The 16,352-nt window shown below is 38.1% G+C and overlaps 1 protein-coding gene across 4 annotated transcripts in view; it reads right to left on the minus strand.

Moving 5' to 3' along the window:
- Nucleotides 1–16,352, minus strand: part of CTNND2 (catenin delta 2) — an 822,756-nt gene that overhangs the window by 331,628 nt on the left and 474,776 nt on the right. For all 4 annotated transcript variants that reach the window (XM_053913918.1, XM_053913908.2, XM_053913912.2 and 1 more), the window contains exon 9: nucleotides 5,369–5,624. In XM_053913918.1, coding sequence (XP_053769893.1) covers nucleotides 5,369–5,624 — 256 coding nt within the window. The remainder of the gene's footprint in view (nucleotides 1–5,368; nucleotides 5,625–16,352) is intronic.

Raw genomic sequence — 16,352 nt, forward strand, 5'->3', positions numbered from 1 at the left:
AATGGGCACCATAAAAATTCGCGTCAGGGTGTCCAAGGGTTTTAGGGAGGGTTAAAGAAAATAATGAGTACAAAAAGTTTAATGCTGAACACGGAACACGTTACTTAAGTAATTTTAATTATCATTGTCAGCATCATCATTATAGACATTTTTGTCACCTTATCTATCAAGAAAATCTACTATGAACCCAGGATGCCCGGAGGTACCACTTGTCCTCTCCCTGCACGTCTCATGATGTGTGAGACAGAACTAGGAAGGAGTCTGGCCACTGCAGGCCTCCCAGAGAAGAGCCTGAGAAATGACAAGTCACAGAGGGGACTGCAGCTTGCAGGGACACGGGCGGCCTGGGAAATGATGGGAGGTTTAATATCTGTGTTCAAGGCTGTCCTTTGAAGAAGGATGGGTGTTTCTCCTGTGATTTCTAAGGTCAGGGAATGAACGTACAAGGGATGCAGATTTTGTATCAATATAAATTAGTTTTCAAGGCTTGAGTTATTCAAAGGATTAATAAAGTTCTTCCACAGATGGTGAGCGGCCCATTGCTGGAAGCATTCAAGCAGAGAATGAAGAGCCACTTGTGTGACTTGCTTTTAGCCTAACTGAATAAATGACTTCCAAGTGCTCTTCATACTCTGAAGGTTTTTAACTTGTGCAGCTTTATTCTCCCCTCTGACAGCTCCCCAGTTAAATAAGTGATTACAGGGTGTTTGAAGTGAAAAGCAAATTAATTCCCCAGAGATTCACCACCCGAGGGAACTAAACTGGGAACATATAATTGTTTCATTGTAAACACTTCAGTCATGTTACTTAAGTTACATAATAATAGTACTTCAAACTTGAATAAAGATTTAAAAAATATTTTTCAAATCATCTTTCAAAAAGCATTTTTGTAGTATATTTTGTTTCCTGAACACTCATTTCACTATACCCTATCTACGTGTTTTTTTTAACTGGACAGGTTCACAGTGAAGAAGGAACATTTGGAAGCATTCTTAACATAGGTTTAGCTAATGATATCTATAAGCAATATCACAATAATATTTAATAATATCTGATAATAATTTTGTTAATCTTATAAGTAGCAGATAAACTATGCACTAGAAATGTACTAGATAATTCCTTAAAAATTCCCCTTTTTTTACTATTGGCCAAATATTGTGGTTTGAAACAAAACATGCAGCACAAGTTTGAGAGCCAACTAAAAATGCAGTTGCTAACCTGGGCCCAAATTCAGCAGGGAAGGTGTGCTGTTTTATTTATTTCTCTATTACACTGAACAACAAAAAGATAGTTTTATTGTAAATCATGCTTATGATAATTTAGATTCATTAAGCATGTTTAGCAAACAGTTTTTGAGAAAGTGTACATCAAGGATTACAATAGCTTGAGAAGGGATTAATCAAACATGATTAAAAGATGCTATTCCTTCTATAACTTATACATTAAGTTACATCAGTCAATATCCCAGCCAAACTTTTCTTCTTTTCTCGAGAACATTTATAGTAACTTTAGTACACTCAGGTGTGTCAGTCTTGCTTTATTTTTCTCTAGTTATTTCACTAGTCATATTTTCAAAATAAGAGCGCTATAATGTCACTCCCAACATCACTGAGCATAATTTAATTTTAAGATTTATGTTTGACCTATGGACTTAAAAACAACAGTAAATAAAACAATTATTTGGTATAGCATCAAAAATATATTAGCCATGAAAACAATTCTTAAAAGATTCACATTTTATGGAAGAATAACATGCAATTAACAAATAAAACCTCCTCTGCAAATGTGGCTGTAAAGTAATATATATGTGTGTATGTGTGTGTGTGTGTGTGTGTGAATGAATATTTCTAAAGCAATTGCTGACTTTTAAAAGGAAATTAGACTTCACATCTCTTATATAAAAGTTTCTGGGCACTTTTCGTTGGAGTACAGAGTGGGGGCAGTGAAAGGTGAAAGGACCCAAGTTTTGCAACAACATCTACATGACTGAGGCAAGCAGCTAGAGAACTCCCGCCCTCAGAGTGGCCCTTTTAGATGCTAGGGCTTAGAGTAATTGGGAGCTAATAAGGCGTCTCTGGTCTCAAGTCTAAGGACTGAATTGGGACTATCTTGATTTCAATTTCTTATTTTATTTTTTTATTTTTTTTAATATATATTTTAAATTTATTTTTTATTGTTATTCAATTAGTTGTATGCCTTTTCTCCCCTTCCCTCCCCCCACCCTGGCTGAACCCACCTCCCTCCCCCACCCCCACCATCCCCCCCGATTTTGTCCATGTGTCCTTTATAATAGTTCCTGCAATCCCCTCTTCCCACTGTCCCCACCCCACTCCCCCCTGGCCACTGCTAGACTGTTCCCAACCTCAATGTCTCTGGTTGTATTTTGTTTGCTTTTTTCTTTTTTTGATTATGTTCCAGTTAAAGGTGAGATCATATGGTATTTGTCCCTCACCGCCTGGCTTATTTCACTTAGCATAATGCTCTCCAGTTTCATCCATGCTGTTGCAAAGGGTATAAGCTCCTTCTTTCTCTCTGCTGCGTAGAATTCCATCGTGTAAAATGGTCAATTTCTTATTTTAAAATGTACACTTTGAAAACTTCTCATTGAATGATATTAAAACTCTTTAATAGAGAAAAGACACTGGACTGCAATAAGAGAAATAAGGCCGATGTTAGAAAAGGAAAGGAAAGGAAAGGAAAGACCATATATCCAATAAGCAATCTTCTGAGAGAAGAGATCTACCCTGACAGTTTTCATTTCCTTCATTCCTCCCTACCCCTACACCCAGATACCTGGTAGGACTACACTCTGCACAGATCGTAAGAGCTGTAAGTATATCCTTTCCTTTTTCTTTTTATTAGAGAATAAAAATGTTCCTGCCAATATGGGCCACCATGCCCTGAAAGTGTGGCGTTTAGCTGCATACCCATGTGCCAGCACTGTGATCTTCGATAAGTCACTCATACTCCAATTCTTCTTTTACTAAGGCATAGCATTTGGAGATATTAGTTCCCCTTAGCCAAAGGAGAATTATATCAAAGACATAATAAAAGTGCTTTGAGATTGTGCTATGAAGATATGTTTGTAATAGTAAAGAGGCTTCAATGGTCTGGTATTTAATGGTAAAAAAAACTTTAACACTCTTTGAAAACATACATATAAGAGCTGAAAGAAGTCTAAAGACGGAAAAAGTGTAAATCATAAGCTATAATGCCAAAAAAAATCATTTTGAACCCTAGAGGTTAAACATACTAGTTCTAATAATAGTGACTTGGGGAAAATAAAAATTCATTATTTGAAGGATGATGCAAAATTCTTGTCATAAAAATTATTAGACTTTGGACTTAAATTTTAGATTTGGGATGTCTCTCAATTAAATCTGAACACTGTGATATAGTCTTTTATTTTACGACTATCTTTTATTTTACGGCAAGGCCTCATTGTATTTTATACTCTATCTGTTTTGTGCGATGCCAGGTCACTAGTGCCGTAGGTGTTGGGTCTCAGCAATGCACTTGTGGTTCTTAATCGGTTCTGTCTGTTTTTGTGTACCTGGGCTTAGAGTGGTGGCATGACTTTCTTTTTCAGGGTGAACACATATTTAAGGCTAATGCCTAACATTCTTGAAAAAAGCAGAGTAAATCTCTAATTCATATAGCACTAATCTGCATAAAAATTTTACACAAACAAAGGATTAGTGGCCAATATTCTCTTGTTCAGTGGAACACTTCTTATTGGTGTTTCTCTTTTTTGGTTGATAGTGTGCACTCAATAAACGTAACTGACATAATCCATAACTTGATAAGAGCCTTGACAATATAATGAAAGAGGAAAAAAGACTATAAAAGTGACAGTAATGTAAAATGGAAAGGATATGCCACTTAGTAAAATAAAATGCATGTAACACACAGTAGAAAATAAAGAAGCTTATCTGTAGCTAGAGGAACATAAATTTGGTTCCTTATTAAGCCAAATTCCCCTAATATAAAAATTTAAAACCTTCCCATTGGAGATAAAATATTTATCCTAATTTAAATGTACAATGTTAAATAAAGCAATGCCAATTCAATATTCTACTTAGCATTTCTTAAGAGCTTACTATTATTCTATTTCTGTATGTTTTCAGTTGCATGTCAAGAAAATTTATTTAAAAACAGAGTGTTGAATGGTTAGCTGAAGCACATTCTCTCCACCCAGGACTGGAAGATGAAAGGACCAAGACTGTAGACTGCTGTGGAGACTGAAAACCTTAATAAGCAGGATGCCGCACAGTGTCAATGGAAGTATATACTTCTGATTTCTAGTCGTTAACAGTGAACATTTACGACAACTCACTTTCACAACGGAGGTCCTACCAAATACATTTATTGTGAATCCTCGGGGCTGGGGGTGAATTGTGCTGAAGTAGCTATCTCAAAGAATACCATAAAAGAATCCCATTCTGCCTTTATGTTTGTAGACGTGATATCTTTTTACAAACGAATTTATGCAAACTGCTCAACACACTACATATGCACTTGTGTGCTCTACCAGAGAGAGTTCTTGGAGATGAATTTCAAGTATGCCACCAGAGTCAAGCTGCAGGCCCTGCCGTAAAGAACTCCCCGAAATCTGACATATCTATGGTATTCACAGATGCAGATATATATTTATGAGACTCTATCAGCATCAATCAAATGGCTATGAATAAAACATCATTCAACTCCTCAGGAATGCGATTCCAACTTCAGAAGTGGAGCATCACTAAATCCCTTTGCCACTGTTGAAAAAGGGAAGCCAAAAAAGACGCATCTCAAAGTAACAATTTCCTTAATACATTCCTTTCAAGTTTTATCAGTGCCCAAACAACATCAACCTTATGTTCACTTTCAGACACAGAAAAATAAAGGTAACATGGGTTTTCTCAGTTTTCAATTTTTAGGATAGCCTGGTCCATGAAGCACTTTATATGCTGAAAAATAGAAACAATGCACAGTGACAAAGCATACGTCCACTGAAACGTAAAATACCTAGTCCGTGATATCTGACGTCAAATGAGATCACCCCAATCCTCAGTTTCCTTTGCTTTAAAGAGAGCTGTTCTAGGTCTTGTCCAATAGCTGGGACCTCAAGCACCTACTGATGTTCTGATCAAAAGATCATCTGTATTATTTGCTGTTGACCTGCATTAGATACTAGGGATCCATGACCAATAACCGTACTTCAAATCAGACAAAAGATTACAAAACCCAACCAAAGTCAACCCTTTGATACTCAGCCCACGACATGAATGCAACGATGTGATGTAGGAAAAATAGTGTTGTACAATGCCTGGTCAGAAAACCTCGCTGGACATTAAGTAGGGAAAAGGAAAATGTTTGTACCCACCTGGGATCTTTCTGAATGCTATCAATGGACGGGGATCTGGCCAAGGTGCCTTCGGGCGGGAGGGTAGGGCCGGATTTGCTGTACGGAGACTCAACAGAGGGACAATACTGCAGCTGTCGGTAGGGGTCCGCGTAATTGGAGGCTGGGCCGGCGGCGTAGCTGGCCCGCTGGAAGGTGGCTGTGGCGGCAGTCGGTGGGCCATGCTGGCTGCCTGTGCGCTGCAAGGGGACGGAGTCGACACCAGGGGAAGATGGGGCTAGGACAGGAAAGTAGGGACAAAGTAAAAAATTGAGGACCTGCTCACAGAAAGGGTTAACCAGGTCTAGGCAGGGGGAAAAATTACACACATTAAAAAAAAAAAAACAAAAAACAAGGGTTTGAAAGAATAAAAAAAAAGTAACTGGTCACATTTGAACCAATATATTCCATGTCGTCCAGTAAAATAATAATTGGCACGCGATTTCAGAAATAAGACTTTCAGCTCTAGGGAAAATGCATCTGTTGTCCATTTATTGCTTACCAGCTTCCAAGAGAAGGTTTGTTAATCTGATGTGAACTCTGTGCGAAACCAAAACCCGGAAGATAAATAGGGAATATTTTATAGGGAATCATGGACAGTTAGTTATTATTCATGTTGAAAAAATTCTTAAAGTGTTCATTCATGTGATGTTTATTAAGGGTGTAAAACAAACTTGGTAATGTAATTAATTTTCCTGAATTAAAAAATAAGGAAAAGGGGGAGCAGAATGCATATGTGTGGGGTGGAGCTGGAAGGAGGCGGGGCTTGTATTCCACTAATCAGTCCTAGAGCAGTGAATGCAGGACTGCCCTCCCTCCTGTCAAGTCACATGCAGAAGGTTTTCATGGGCCTCCTTCCATGTAAAGTGTCACAGTAACAAATGTATCTGCAGAAAGTCAGGCAAGCTGGAGAAGATGAAGACCAACCCAACTGTAAACCACACAAAATAATGAGCTTACTTGGCTTTCCCAGAGTATTTGCCTCTTTTCCATGTGTCTAAATTATTTTGAGAAGATTTTATACCAGTTATTTAAACCAGTATGACTATTCCCAAACTGAATTTCAATTTATTGGTTCCTTCCTCCATTCTTTTCAGTTCATTTCGTGTCATAATTTTTGCGATTTTCTGGATCAAAAAATTTGACACGTAAGGTTTTAGTTGACCTATACAATAAAAGCAGCACCTTTCACATTAATAGAATGTGATCAGGTATTAACTACTGCAACAATTATTAGCCATGATCAATTTTAGACAGGATATTTACTTCCTGGCCTTGTTGATCAGAAAATATCCAAAATACAGCCAGCGTATAGTATGCCCATTTCTACCATGGGTGATCCACATGACATTAGGTTCCAACTATAAATCACCCCCCATAACTTTAACTTCCTGAGCTTCTTAGTGGATGATAATAGAGCTTATTTTATCCTTTCTTACATTAAATGAGATATGCCAAATCAAACACAAAAGAGATTATGTCACATCCAGAAAACAACTGTTAAAAGAAGTTAAGGAAATTATGTAGAAAAGACAAAAATAGTTGCAAAGTGAGCTGAAGGAACACATTCTAATACTGAGAACTGATTTTTAACTAAGACTTTAGTGTTTCTCATTTCCAATGAGTTTTTAATCTTATAATTACCAAAATTATGGGAATAGGCACCATGACATGATGAAAACAAGAAAAATATATAAGAAAAACTTTCTAAACAAAAAATGTGTACATTCTTAGAGGAGCGGTCTTTGGAAGTGATGAGGTTGCCCTGATGGACTGTTTCATAAGGATCAGATTAGACTAATAAATACTAAGTTTATAGCCAGAAAAATCTATTTTATGTCATCATGCAATTTCTGGAGGATTTATATTTTCTCCAAAATATTACAAAAATGTCATTTAAAACATGTTTTATAAATTTATGAACAATGTGCTCTATATGATGGTGAAGGGGGTTAAAATCTAGGCCAGGCATAACCTTGTAATTAGAAGAACAAATACACAAAGATAAATACAATTTTATTTTCTAAGAGTTTCGATAAGCTAGCCAAATCAAGGAAGGAAAGGGAAACCCAAGTATGCCTGCCGTTTTTCAGATAAATGCTTTTTTTTTTCATTCAGGAAACGAAGTATCTACATCCAAACCTGCCTCAAATGGTTACTGATATCAGAAAAGAAATCTATGCCAAATTATTCATCGCTAATGCAACTATTACAATGATTAACAGGACGGAAGACAAAATGGCAGAGATCAGAAAATAACACTGAAATCTAAAGAAACATAATTGTTAAAAAAAAATAGGATATGTAAGGTGAAGACCTGATTAGCCATGCCAAAAACTCTCAAAGAACAATAAATTAAAAAAGAATATAATGAGAGCAGTTTAGGAAAAACACACTGAGCAGCAGGCAAAAACTGATGAAGACTAGAAGGCAGACTGGGTCAGCATGTAAAGAGAGAGTGTGAAATGCAGTCAATTAAGCAGAAAGAGGAAGGCGACATCTCAGAATATCAGGAGGAAGGAAAGGTAACAGGAAATTTATGAATATCATTAGGCTCATATTTGTATTTTACTTCAGCTTTTTCTGGAGAAAGTTTCATGGAACTTATTCAGAGCATGGCTGCTGAAGTTAGAGAATGGGGCTCACGCCCAGCCTTTTGGTCAATTCCTGGTATTGTACCAGTTAACAGAGCTCTCTAAGCTCAGTTTCCTGATTGCAAAGTGAAGAAAACAAAATGGCAGCATGGGACTGTTGTTTGCTTTAAATGCATGAAAAGCATTAAATACCTAATATGTAGAAAATGTTAAACAAGTAAGTGAGCAGTTACAATTATTACCATTTAGAATAACTGGTATTAGAACAGGGGTGACAGTGGACAGCCTCATACCATGCTGAAGTGCTACCCAACCTCTTCTACAAGGGACACACTCAAGGTACAGACTCAGCAGCAACCACAGCCTTGCTGAAGTAAGCACTGCTCCATAGAGTTGGCCCCTGCACAGCTGATTTTCTACAGTGGTTACAGCCAGTCCTCGCAGCCAGTCAGCCTGGGGCAAATCCCTTCCATTGAGGTGCTAACAGAAATCAAGGCTCAACTACGACAGAAAAGTGTACACAGCCCACATGGGGGACACACCTGGAATGCCCCACTTGCGTGATGAAGCAGGCTGTGCCACTGGACCCCACAGAACGCCTACTACATAAGGCCATTTTACCAAGACCCAGAGATGTAGGAGCTCTACCTAATACATAGAAACAAACACAGGGAGACAACCAAAATGCAGAGACAAAGAAGTGTGTCCCAAATGATGAAAAGGACAAAATTCCATAAAAAGACCTGAACAAAGTGGAGACAAGCAATCTACTAGATGCAGAGTTCACAACACAGGCCATAAGGATGCTCAAGGAACTTAGAGGAAGAGTAGATGGACTTAGTGAGAACTTGAACAAAGCCATAGGAAACGCAAAATTAGAGAGAAAGAACATTAAAAAGAACAAGTCAGAAATGAAGAATACACTAACTGAAATGAAGAATACATTACTGGGAATCAACATTGCCATAGATGAAGCAGATGAACAAATCAGAGATTTGGAAGATAAGTAAGCAGGAAACACCAATTCAGAATGGCAAAAAGAAAGAAGAATCCAAAAAATGAGGATAGTACGAGGAGCTCTGGGACAACTTCAAGCATGCCAGCATTTGTGTTATGGAGGTGTCAGAAGGAGAAGAGAGAGAGCAAGGAATTGAAAACCTATGTGAAAAATATCATAATTGAGAACTTCCCTAACCTAGTGATGGAAATAGACATACCAAGTCCAGGAAGCACAGATAGTCCCCAAAAAGATGAACCCAAAGAGGTCCACACCAAGACATACCATTAAAATGCCAAAGTTTAAAGACAAAGAAAGGATCTGAAAGGCAGTTAGTCATATACAAGTGAGCTCCCAAAAGAGTGTCAGCTGGTTTCTCAACAGAAACTTTGCAGGTCAGAAGGACTGGCATGAAGTCTTCAATGTGATGAAAAGCAAGGTCCTACAACCTGGATTACTCTACCCAGCAAAGCTATCATTTAGAATGGAAGGGCAGATAAAGAGCTTCCCAGACCAGAAAAAGCTCGAGTTCATCACCACCAAACCAGTATTACAAGAAATATTAAAGTGTCTTCTTTAACAAGGAGGAGGAAAAAGAAGGTAAAAAATATGAATAAAAAAATGAAAATAGATACCTGTCAACAATTATTTTATTTTTTATTTTGTTTGAATCCTAACCCCCAAAGGATATGTTTATTGATTTTAGAAAGAGAGGAAGGGAGAAAGAGATAGAGAGAAAGTCATCGTGTGAGAAAGAAACATCGATTGGTTTCCTCCAACACACATGCTGACCAGGGATCAAACCCACAACCTAGTTATGTGCCCTGATGAGGAACTGAACCCACAACCTTTTGGTGTATGGGACAACACTCTAACCAACTAAGCCACCTGGCAAGGGATATCAGCAATTACTTTAAAAGAAAATGGATTAAATGCTCCTTTGTCTGCTTGTTTTCTCATAATTAAAGTTACAACACTTTGGCAATACAACCCTATAGATGATGCCGTATACTTCTCCGTTGCATCAGGAATGACACAATACCAGTTTGTCTCATCACTGGAGAAACTAAGTTTGTTTGATGTATTTAATAAGTAATCTGTAGAGTGCTTTGAATCCATGTGAATATTTGGTTCCCTAGTAACCATTCATCTAATTGTCTTAACCAATTATCCATCAATGATCCTTATTTGAATAAAAGATTCCAAGTGGCTGCAAAAAAAAAAAAAAAAAGACATGGAAGCTGAATGGACAACAAAACTAGACCCTTCCATATGCTGTCTACAAGAGACCCACTTCGGATAAGAAGACACACACAGACCGGAAGTCTAGGATGGAGAAGGGTATGTCATGAAAGTGCAAACAAACAAACTAAATCTGGGGTAGCAATACTTGGAGCAGACGAAAGAGACTTTAAAACAAAGTGAAATACGTCAGACGGGAAGATAAATGCCATATGATTTCATTTATATGTGGAATCTAAAAATTAAATAAACAAAATAAACAAGCAGGATTGAAACAGACTCATAGGTACAGAGAACATTCTGACAGTTGCCGGATAGAAGGGGGTTAGGGGGATGGTGAAAAAGGTGAAGGGATTAAAACATACAAATTGGTAGTTACGGAATAGTCACGGGGATGTAAAATACAGCATTAGGGAATACAGTCAATAATGCAGTAACTATGTATGGTGCCAGAGGGGTATTAGATTTATCAGAGTAATCATTTAGTAAGTTATATAGTGTCTCATCACTGGGTTATACACCTGAATTTAATACAATATTGTATGTCAACTCTAATTGAAAAATAAAACAATAAAGTAAAAAAAGGATAAAAAAGGAGGAGGGGCCGTACTGCATTGGGGTGAAAGGTCCTTCCCCCCGGCATGGGACTACAGCCCCTGCAGGTGCTTCATCTCTGTGGGGTCGCATTGCTCCACAACCCTCCGAGGAGCACACACCTCACTCGCACTCTGCAGGTGGGAAGCCCAGGCGCAGAGTGATTATGTCACTTTCCCAAGTTTGCCTCATATCTAGCAGACAGGGTATTCAAGCTCTTCCACTTTGATTCCAGAGTTTATGCTTAAACCACCGCTGCAAACTGGATTGAGCTTTAAATCCTCAGAGATACATATTACTGAGTTACCTAACATGGTGAAAAAGTTATAAAGTGATCAGAGGCCTAAAATTAAGTGAAATCTCTTCTAAAAGGATAGAGAAGAGATGGATTAACAATACAAATTAGTAAACTAGAATATAGAAAAAATTTATTACAAATTTAACACATGAGTGTTAACTAATTTATGCCATATCATATTAAATTGAATGTATTAAGGTATGCAGAAAATATACAAAAATCTTTATGCAGAAACATGTAACTGTTCATTTCTATGAAAATCAATGGATGACAATATATATAGTTATCTTCATTTTATTTTAAGGTGTTTTGAGTCTTAGTTTAATCAATGATATTGCCATATTAAAAAAAAGGAGGGTGGGCTATGAAATCTAAGATCAGTAAACAACTTCGAGAAAGATCATATTAGAAAATCACAATCACATCTGTGGCACTTGAAAAGTGGCCCTTTCGAAGTACCGTTCCTGAATCCATAGGTTAAATGTTTGTTAGGTCACAGTAAATATGATAGCTGATGAGAATTTCAAAATATAAAATCAGAATTCAAGTTGGTAATTCCCAATGGAAATAAATGAGACTGATCAATGCAGTGAAGATAATGTAAAACACCCATACAAATGGGGAGAGAAAAATACGACAGGAAGAACAGATTCCGTGATCTCACGGGGAAAAATGTGTGAGAATCTAACACCTCAAACGAACCCTCAGCAATGTTGCAGTGCAATACCTTATAATGCCAAGCGTAACAGGAACAACGACTTCAACACATGCAGGTTAAATGCTCCCTTTTGCCCTGCCTGTGCAGACCCCAATGGGGCCTGTGCAAATCATGGCTCCTTGCTATTATGGGAAAATGAATGTTGGTCATGCTATTAAAAGGCTTCTTTTAATACAACATTTCCCTTAATTCCTGTTGTGTTACACATTTTTCTGTTAGCTGAGTTTTAGAGCTCAGTTGACCAAATTGCCTGCCTTGTCGGATTACGCTATTGAATTGAAACTTCATGTGGCAAACATTTGGAGTGGAAGGTCTGTAAACACTCCTCGTCTGCCCTGCAAATAGCCCCTTCTCCCTCGATAAGCTCTCAGAACTCAATGACCCACAATACTGGTCCCTTTGAGTAGATTTTAGAAGTAGCCTCTTCAGCAGGTGACTTGATACTTCACCCCACATCTACGTTGTTCATGAACTTGTCTGTTTTCCATAGAGCTACACAAATAAAGGGCTGGTTGCAAAGAAAAAGGGGAGAGAGAGAGAGAGAGATGTGTTATGGGTTGTATTTGAAAGAGGGAATAGGAATCCTTTTTAATAAAATCAAACATTCTCCAGGTACGTTGATGATGATAGATGGTTACATGCATTACTTACTGACAGTGGGAAAAAGAACAATAAAATACAAGAATCTTGCATGTGAAGAAAATTATGGAGGATATAAAGTAGGGTTCAACAAAAGGAAGAAGAAAATTTTTGTTTTTGTATTATTCGTCTTTTTTGTATATTTGTATATACAGAAATATGAAAACGTAAACATTTACACATTACATAAATACAAATTAAGCATGCACTAAGCTAATTAAATAATATGCATTCCCTCTTCAAGCCCGGAAAATAAAGATGGCTTAGGTGGCAGTGTCCAAGAACATGGCCTACACACTCTTCAAGAGAGTTCAATTCTATTGCTTTAGGGATGAGGGACCATTAGCACCCAATCCACTGTATTTCCAACTGTATTATTATTTAGAACCCAAATGTAAAGGTCTACCAATTTTCTGTACTATGCACAGGTTGATCCATGCTAAACTCAATGGAAAAATATTCAAGGGTAAATTTAAGATAATCTTTTAACATTAGATATTATTATGTTTGTGGGGAGTAGTATTTAATGCATAATTTTTAGTAATAATGGCATCATCATTATTGGAATTGATGTTTCTGAATTTTACCATGAACTGTTCTACTAGCAAACACTCTTGTTTTCCTTCAGCTGTAAATAGATTTTTTCTTTACACCATATTAGGTAAATTGACAGAGGTAAGCATCTGGAAGTTCTTCCTGGCTTTAAGATCTATCTATCACTTTATCTGCCCTTCCATTCTAAACGAAGCTTTGCTGGATAGAGTAATCTTGGATATAGATCCCTGCCTTCCCAGATAAGGTCAAGCTAAAGGAGTTCATCATCACCAAGTCCTTATTATATGAAATGTTAAAGGGACTTATCTAAGAAATTGAAGAAGATAAAAAGCTATGAACAGTACAATGACAGCAAACTCACAACTATCAACAACTGAACCTAAAACGACAATGAAAACAAATACTAAGCAAACAACTAGAACAGGAACAGAGCCAGAGATATGGACATCATGTGAAGGTTTTCAGTGGGGAAGGGGAGGGGAAGAATGGAGGGGGAAGGTACAGGGAATACGAAGCATGGTTGGTAGACATAAAATAGACAGGGAGAGGTTAAGAATGGTCTAGGAAACAGAGAACTCAAAGAACTTGTATATATATCCCATGAACATGAACTGGGGGCAGGGATGCTGGAAGGTTGGGGGGTGCAGGGCAGAGGAGGGATATAGGGGGAAAAGGTAATAACATAAAATATACTTAAAAAAGATCTATTTATCATTGGGCTTGTTAAACATCTCCAATTGGGTAATAATGTGTCCCTGTCTTTTTAGATAAAAAAGGGTAAATATTCTAACAAAGTTATGAAGGAACTAATTTGACTTGCTCTAATGGGAAGCAATAGTTTTTAGTTTGAAGTAACAGCACTGCTTAAGTAATAAACTGCTAATCATCCACACTTTTGTGGACTCAAGTGATGATTTTAATTGAAAATGTTATTTATGTTATTGAAGAACAGTAATAGAATGTTAAGAATATGAAGGTTCTACGTCATCCTTCTGTAACTTTATTAAGCACTAGCTATTACTACAGAAGATTAAGATTTTAAAAAATACTTTGCCCACATGAGCAAACATTTTCCCCGCATTCTTCTTCCTTTCTACGTTTGTAATACTTGTCAACCACATAAAGATATTCAGCACGCTTTCTCCTTGCAATGTATCTATGATAATTCATTCTTTATTACCAGCTGACACTTTCATCACAGAAAGCTTGTTTTCTCCACTCACTTAGAATCACATTGATCTAAAAGGAAATTCACGTGTCTATCATCACAGCAGACGTTGGCCATTTTCCCTAGTTTAGAAAGATGTGTTGGGGGCGCGTTGTCAGAGTCAAGTGTTTGTGTTAATCAAATGACTGCTAAGTTGGCAGCCATCGATGTGCTTGCGTTTGAAATAAAAATTCCTGTTATTTAGTTTTTGCTTAATGGACTTCCCTATAAGCAAATCCATGAGGTTCGCATTCTCCTTGTCTGGCTGCACTCATTGTATAAACTCTGGTTTTGAGAGGCCTTTTCCCAGATGAAAGGTATGTTTTATTTAAACATATACCCAAGTTAAGAGGATGCCTCTTCAAATTTTCATCATGCAACATGTTAGGCTGGTTGTCCCATTAAAGCAGGTGGGTGTATTCACACCACAGTCCTACTCACTGGCCTGCTTTTCCTGCTGCCGTCTGCGTCTGCACAATTCTGCCTCCCTGCCCAGGGAGAGAGTGCAAATGGCAGCTGGTCTGTCTCTCTCTTTCTTTCTCTCTCCCTTCATATACTGACCTCACAAGAAAGGAGTGGCTGTCATATTTATGGAGCCTTGTTGACCATAGGCCACTGCTGACTCAGTGCTTTTTATTTGAATCAGATGGCTTTGACTGGCTCTTGGGTTGCAGATCTCTGGGGCTGTGATGCTTACCTCTGTCCTGGGGCATGTGGGCAGCTGCTGAATATTCTCTCTGTCTCCCCACTAAGAGCACACATCCAGGCCCAGGGAGGCAGGCCACCCCGAGAGCCCACTCTCTTCTGCTGGGCCTGGATGGGGTAGAGGTCTGTGGTCCTTGTCTTGCTGTGACTGTGGTGCCTGAGCCTGAAGGGTCAGAGTTAGGTCTGGGGTGGCGGTGCCCACTCAGCTGAATAAAATCCTATTTCATTTCTTGGCTGCTTTTCGGCAACTATGATTTCTTTTTATGCTTGCTCTCTAATAAAGGTTGTATCCTACATCTAAAGGGCTGCACCCTTTTAGATTATTATTTAAGCTCACAATTAAACTGTGAATGTTTTAGGTAAGTTTAAATTTGAATGAAGATCCTTTTCTGGATTACCAGCTATCAACAAGCTTGGTAGGCTCACCACCTCTATCCATAAATCTTCTCACTATTTTGCCACATAGATGAGTTTGCTCTGTAAAGCTGTTCATGAATAGCTCGTGTGGTTCGGAGGGATTAACTTAAGTTCTCTTCGCTAAGTTATTCCAGTTAAATCATTATGCAAAAGGTAGAAGAGGTAAGCTTTGCTATTTATTGCTTTAGTCTGCTCTTTCATTATTCCCTTATGGTACTTTCTCTATAGCGCCAATTAAAATTTCTATCTGCTATACTTTTGCCTGTGTGATGAATGTTTTATTTTACTTAAGATTGATAGTTGTATTTAATTTGGTTTGGGCTAAGTATGGCTCAAAGTGGTCATTTTGCATGAAATCTCCTAGGTGTGAGCTAGGTGCTTTAGATTTAAGCTACGCTGTGAATTATCCAAGCGCACTCTCCAGTACGCCTACCTTTGTGTGAATCCTGAACTTCTTTATATGTTTCACCATCTACAAGCCTGGAGTGAAGGAGAGGAGGGAAGTAGGGTTTGCGCATCTGACCCTTTAACATGTAATATTTAGATGTATATAAACACATGTGTAAGGTCTCCCTTACACACACCATCATGATGGCTGAGGAGATTTAATTTAGGAAAGCCTAGAGAACCTTTTCTGAATACCCAAAGGCAGACTGTGCTCCTTGTCTGAGTCAGTGTCTGAGATTTGCATTAGCCTCTGTAATAAAGGCACAGGGGTGAGTGGCTTAGCATGGCAGCCGGAAGGAGAGATGGAGAAGGAAGACCGAGAGGATGGATGGAAAAAGATGCTGGGAGGTTAAGCCTAAGGGGCAATGCTGAGAAATCCCCTTTGGTGGGAAGTTTAGGGAGTCTTAACATTTTTTCAATATCTGCAGTTGTTTCCTAGTATTCTCTGTGCAGCCATCTCCTTGTGTATCTCTCAGCTCTTGAACAGTCTATTACTCAGGAAAGTCTTTGTGGTGTTTGGGGCAAAGGACACACAGAGATGGGGTCAGCCCAG

Source organism: Desmodus rotundus, chromosome 1, assembly GCF_022682495.2.
Source record: "Desmodus rotundus isolate HL8 chromosome 1, HLdesRot8A.1, whole genome shotgun sequence".
Classification (NCBI taxonomy): Eukaryota; Metazoa; Chordata; class Mammalia; order Chiroptera; family Phyllostomidae; genus Desmodus; species Desmodus rotundus.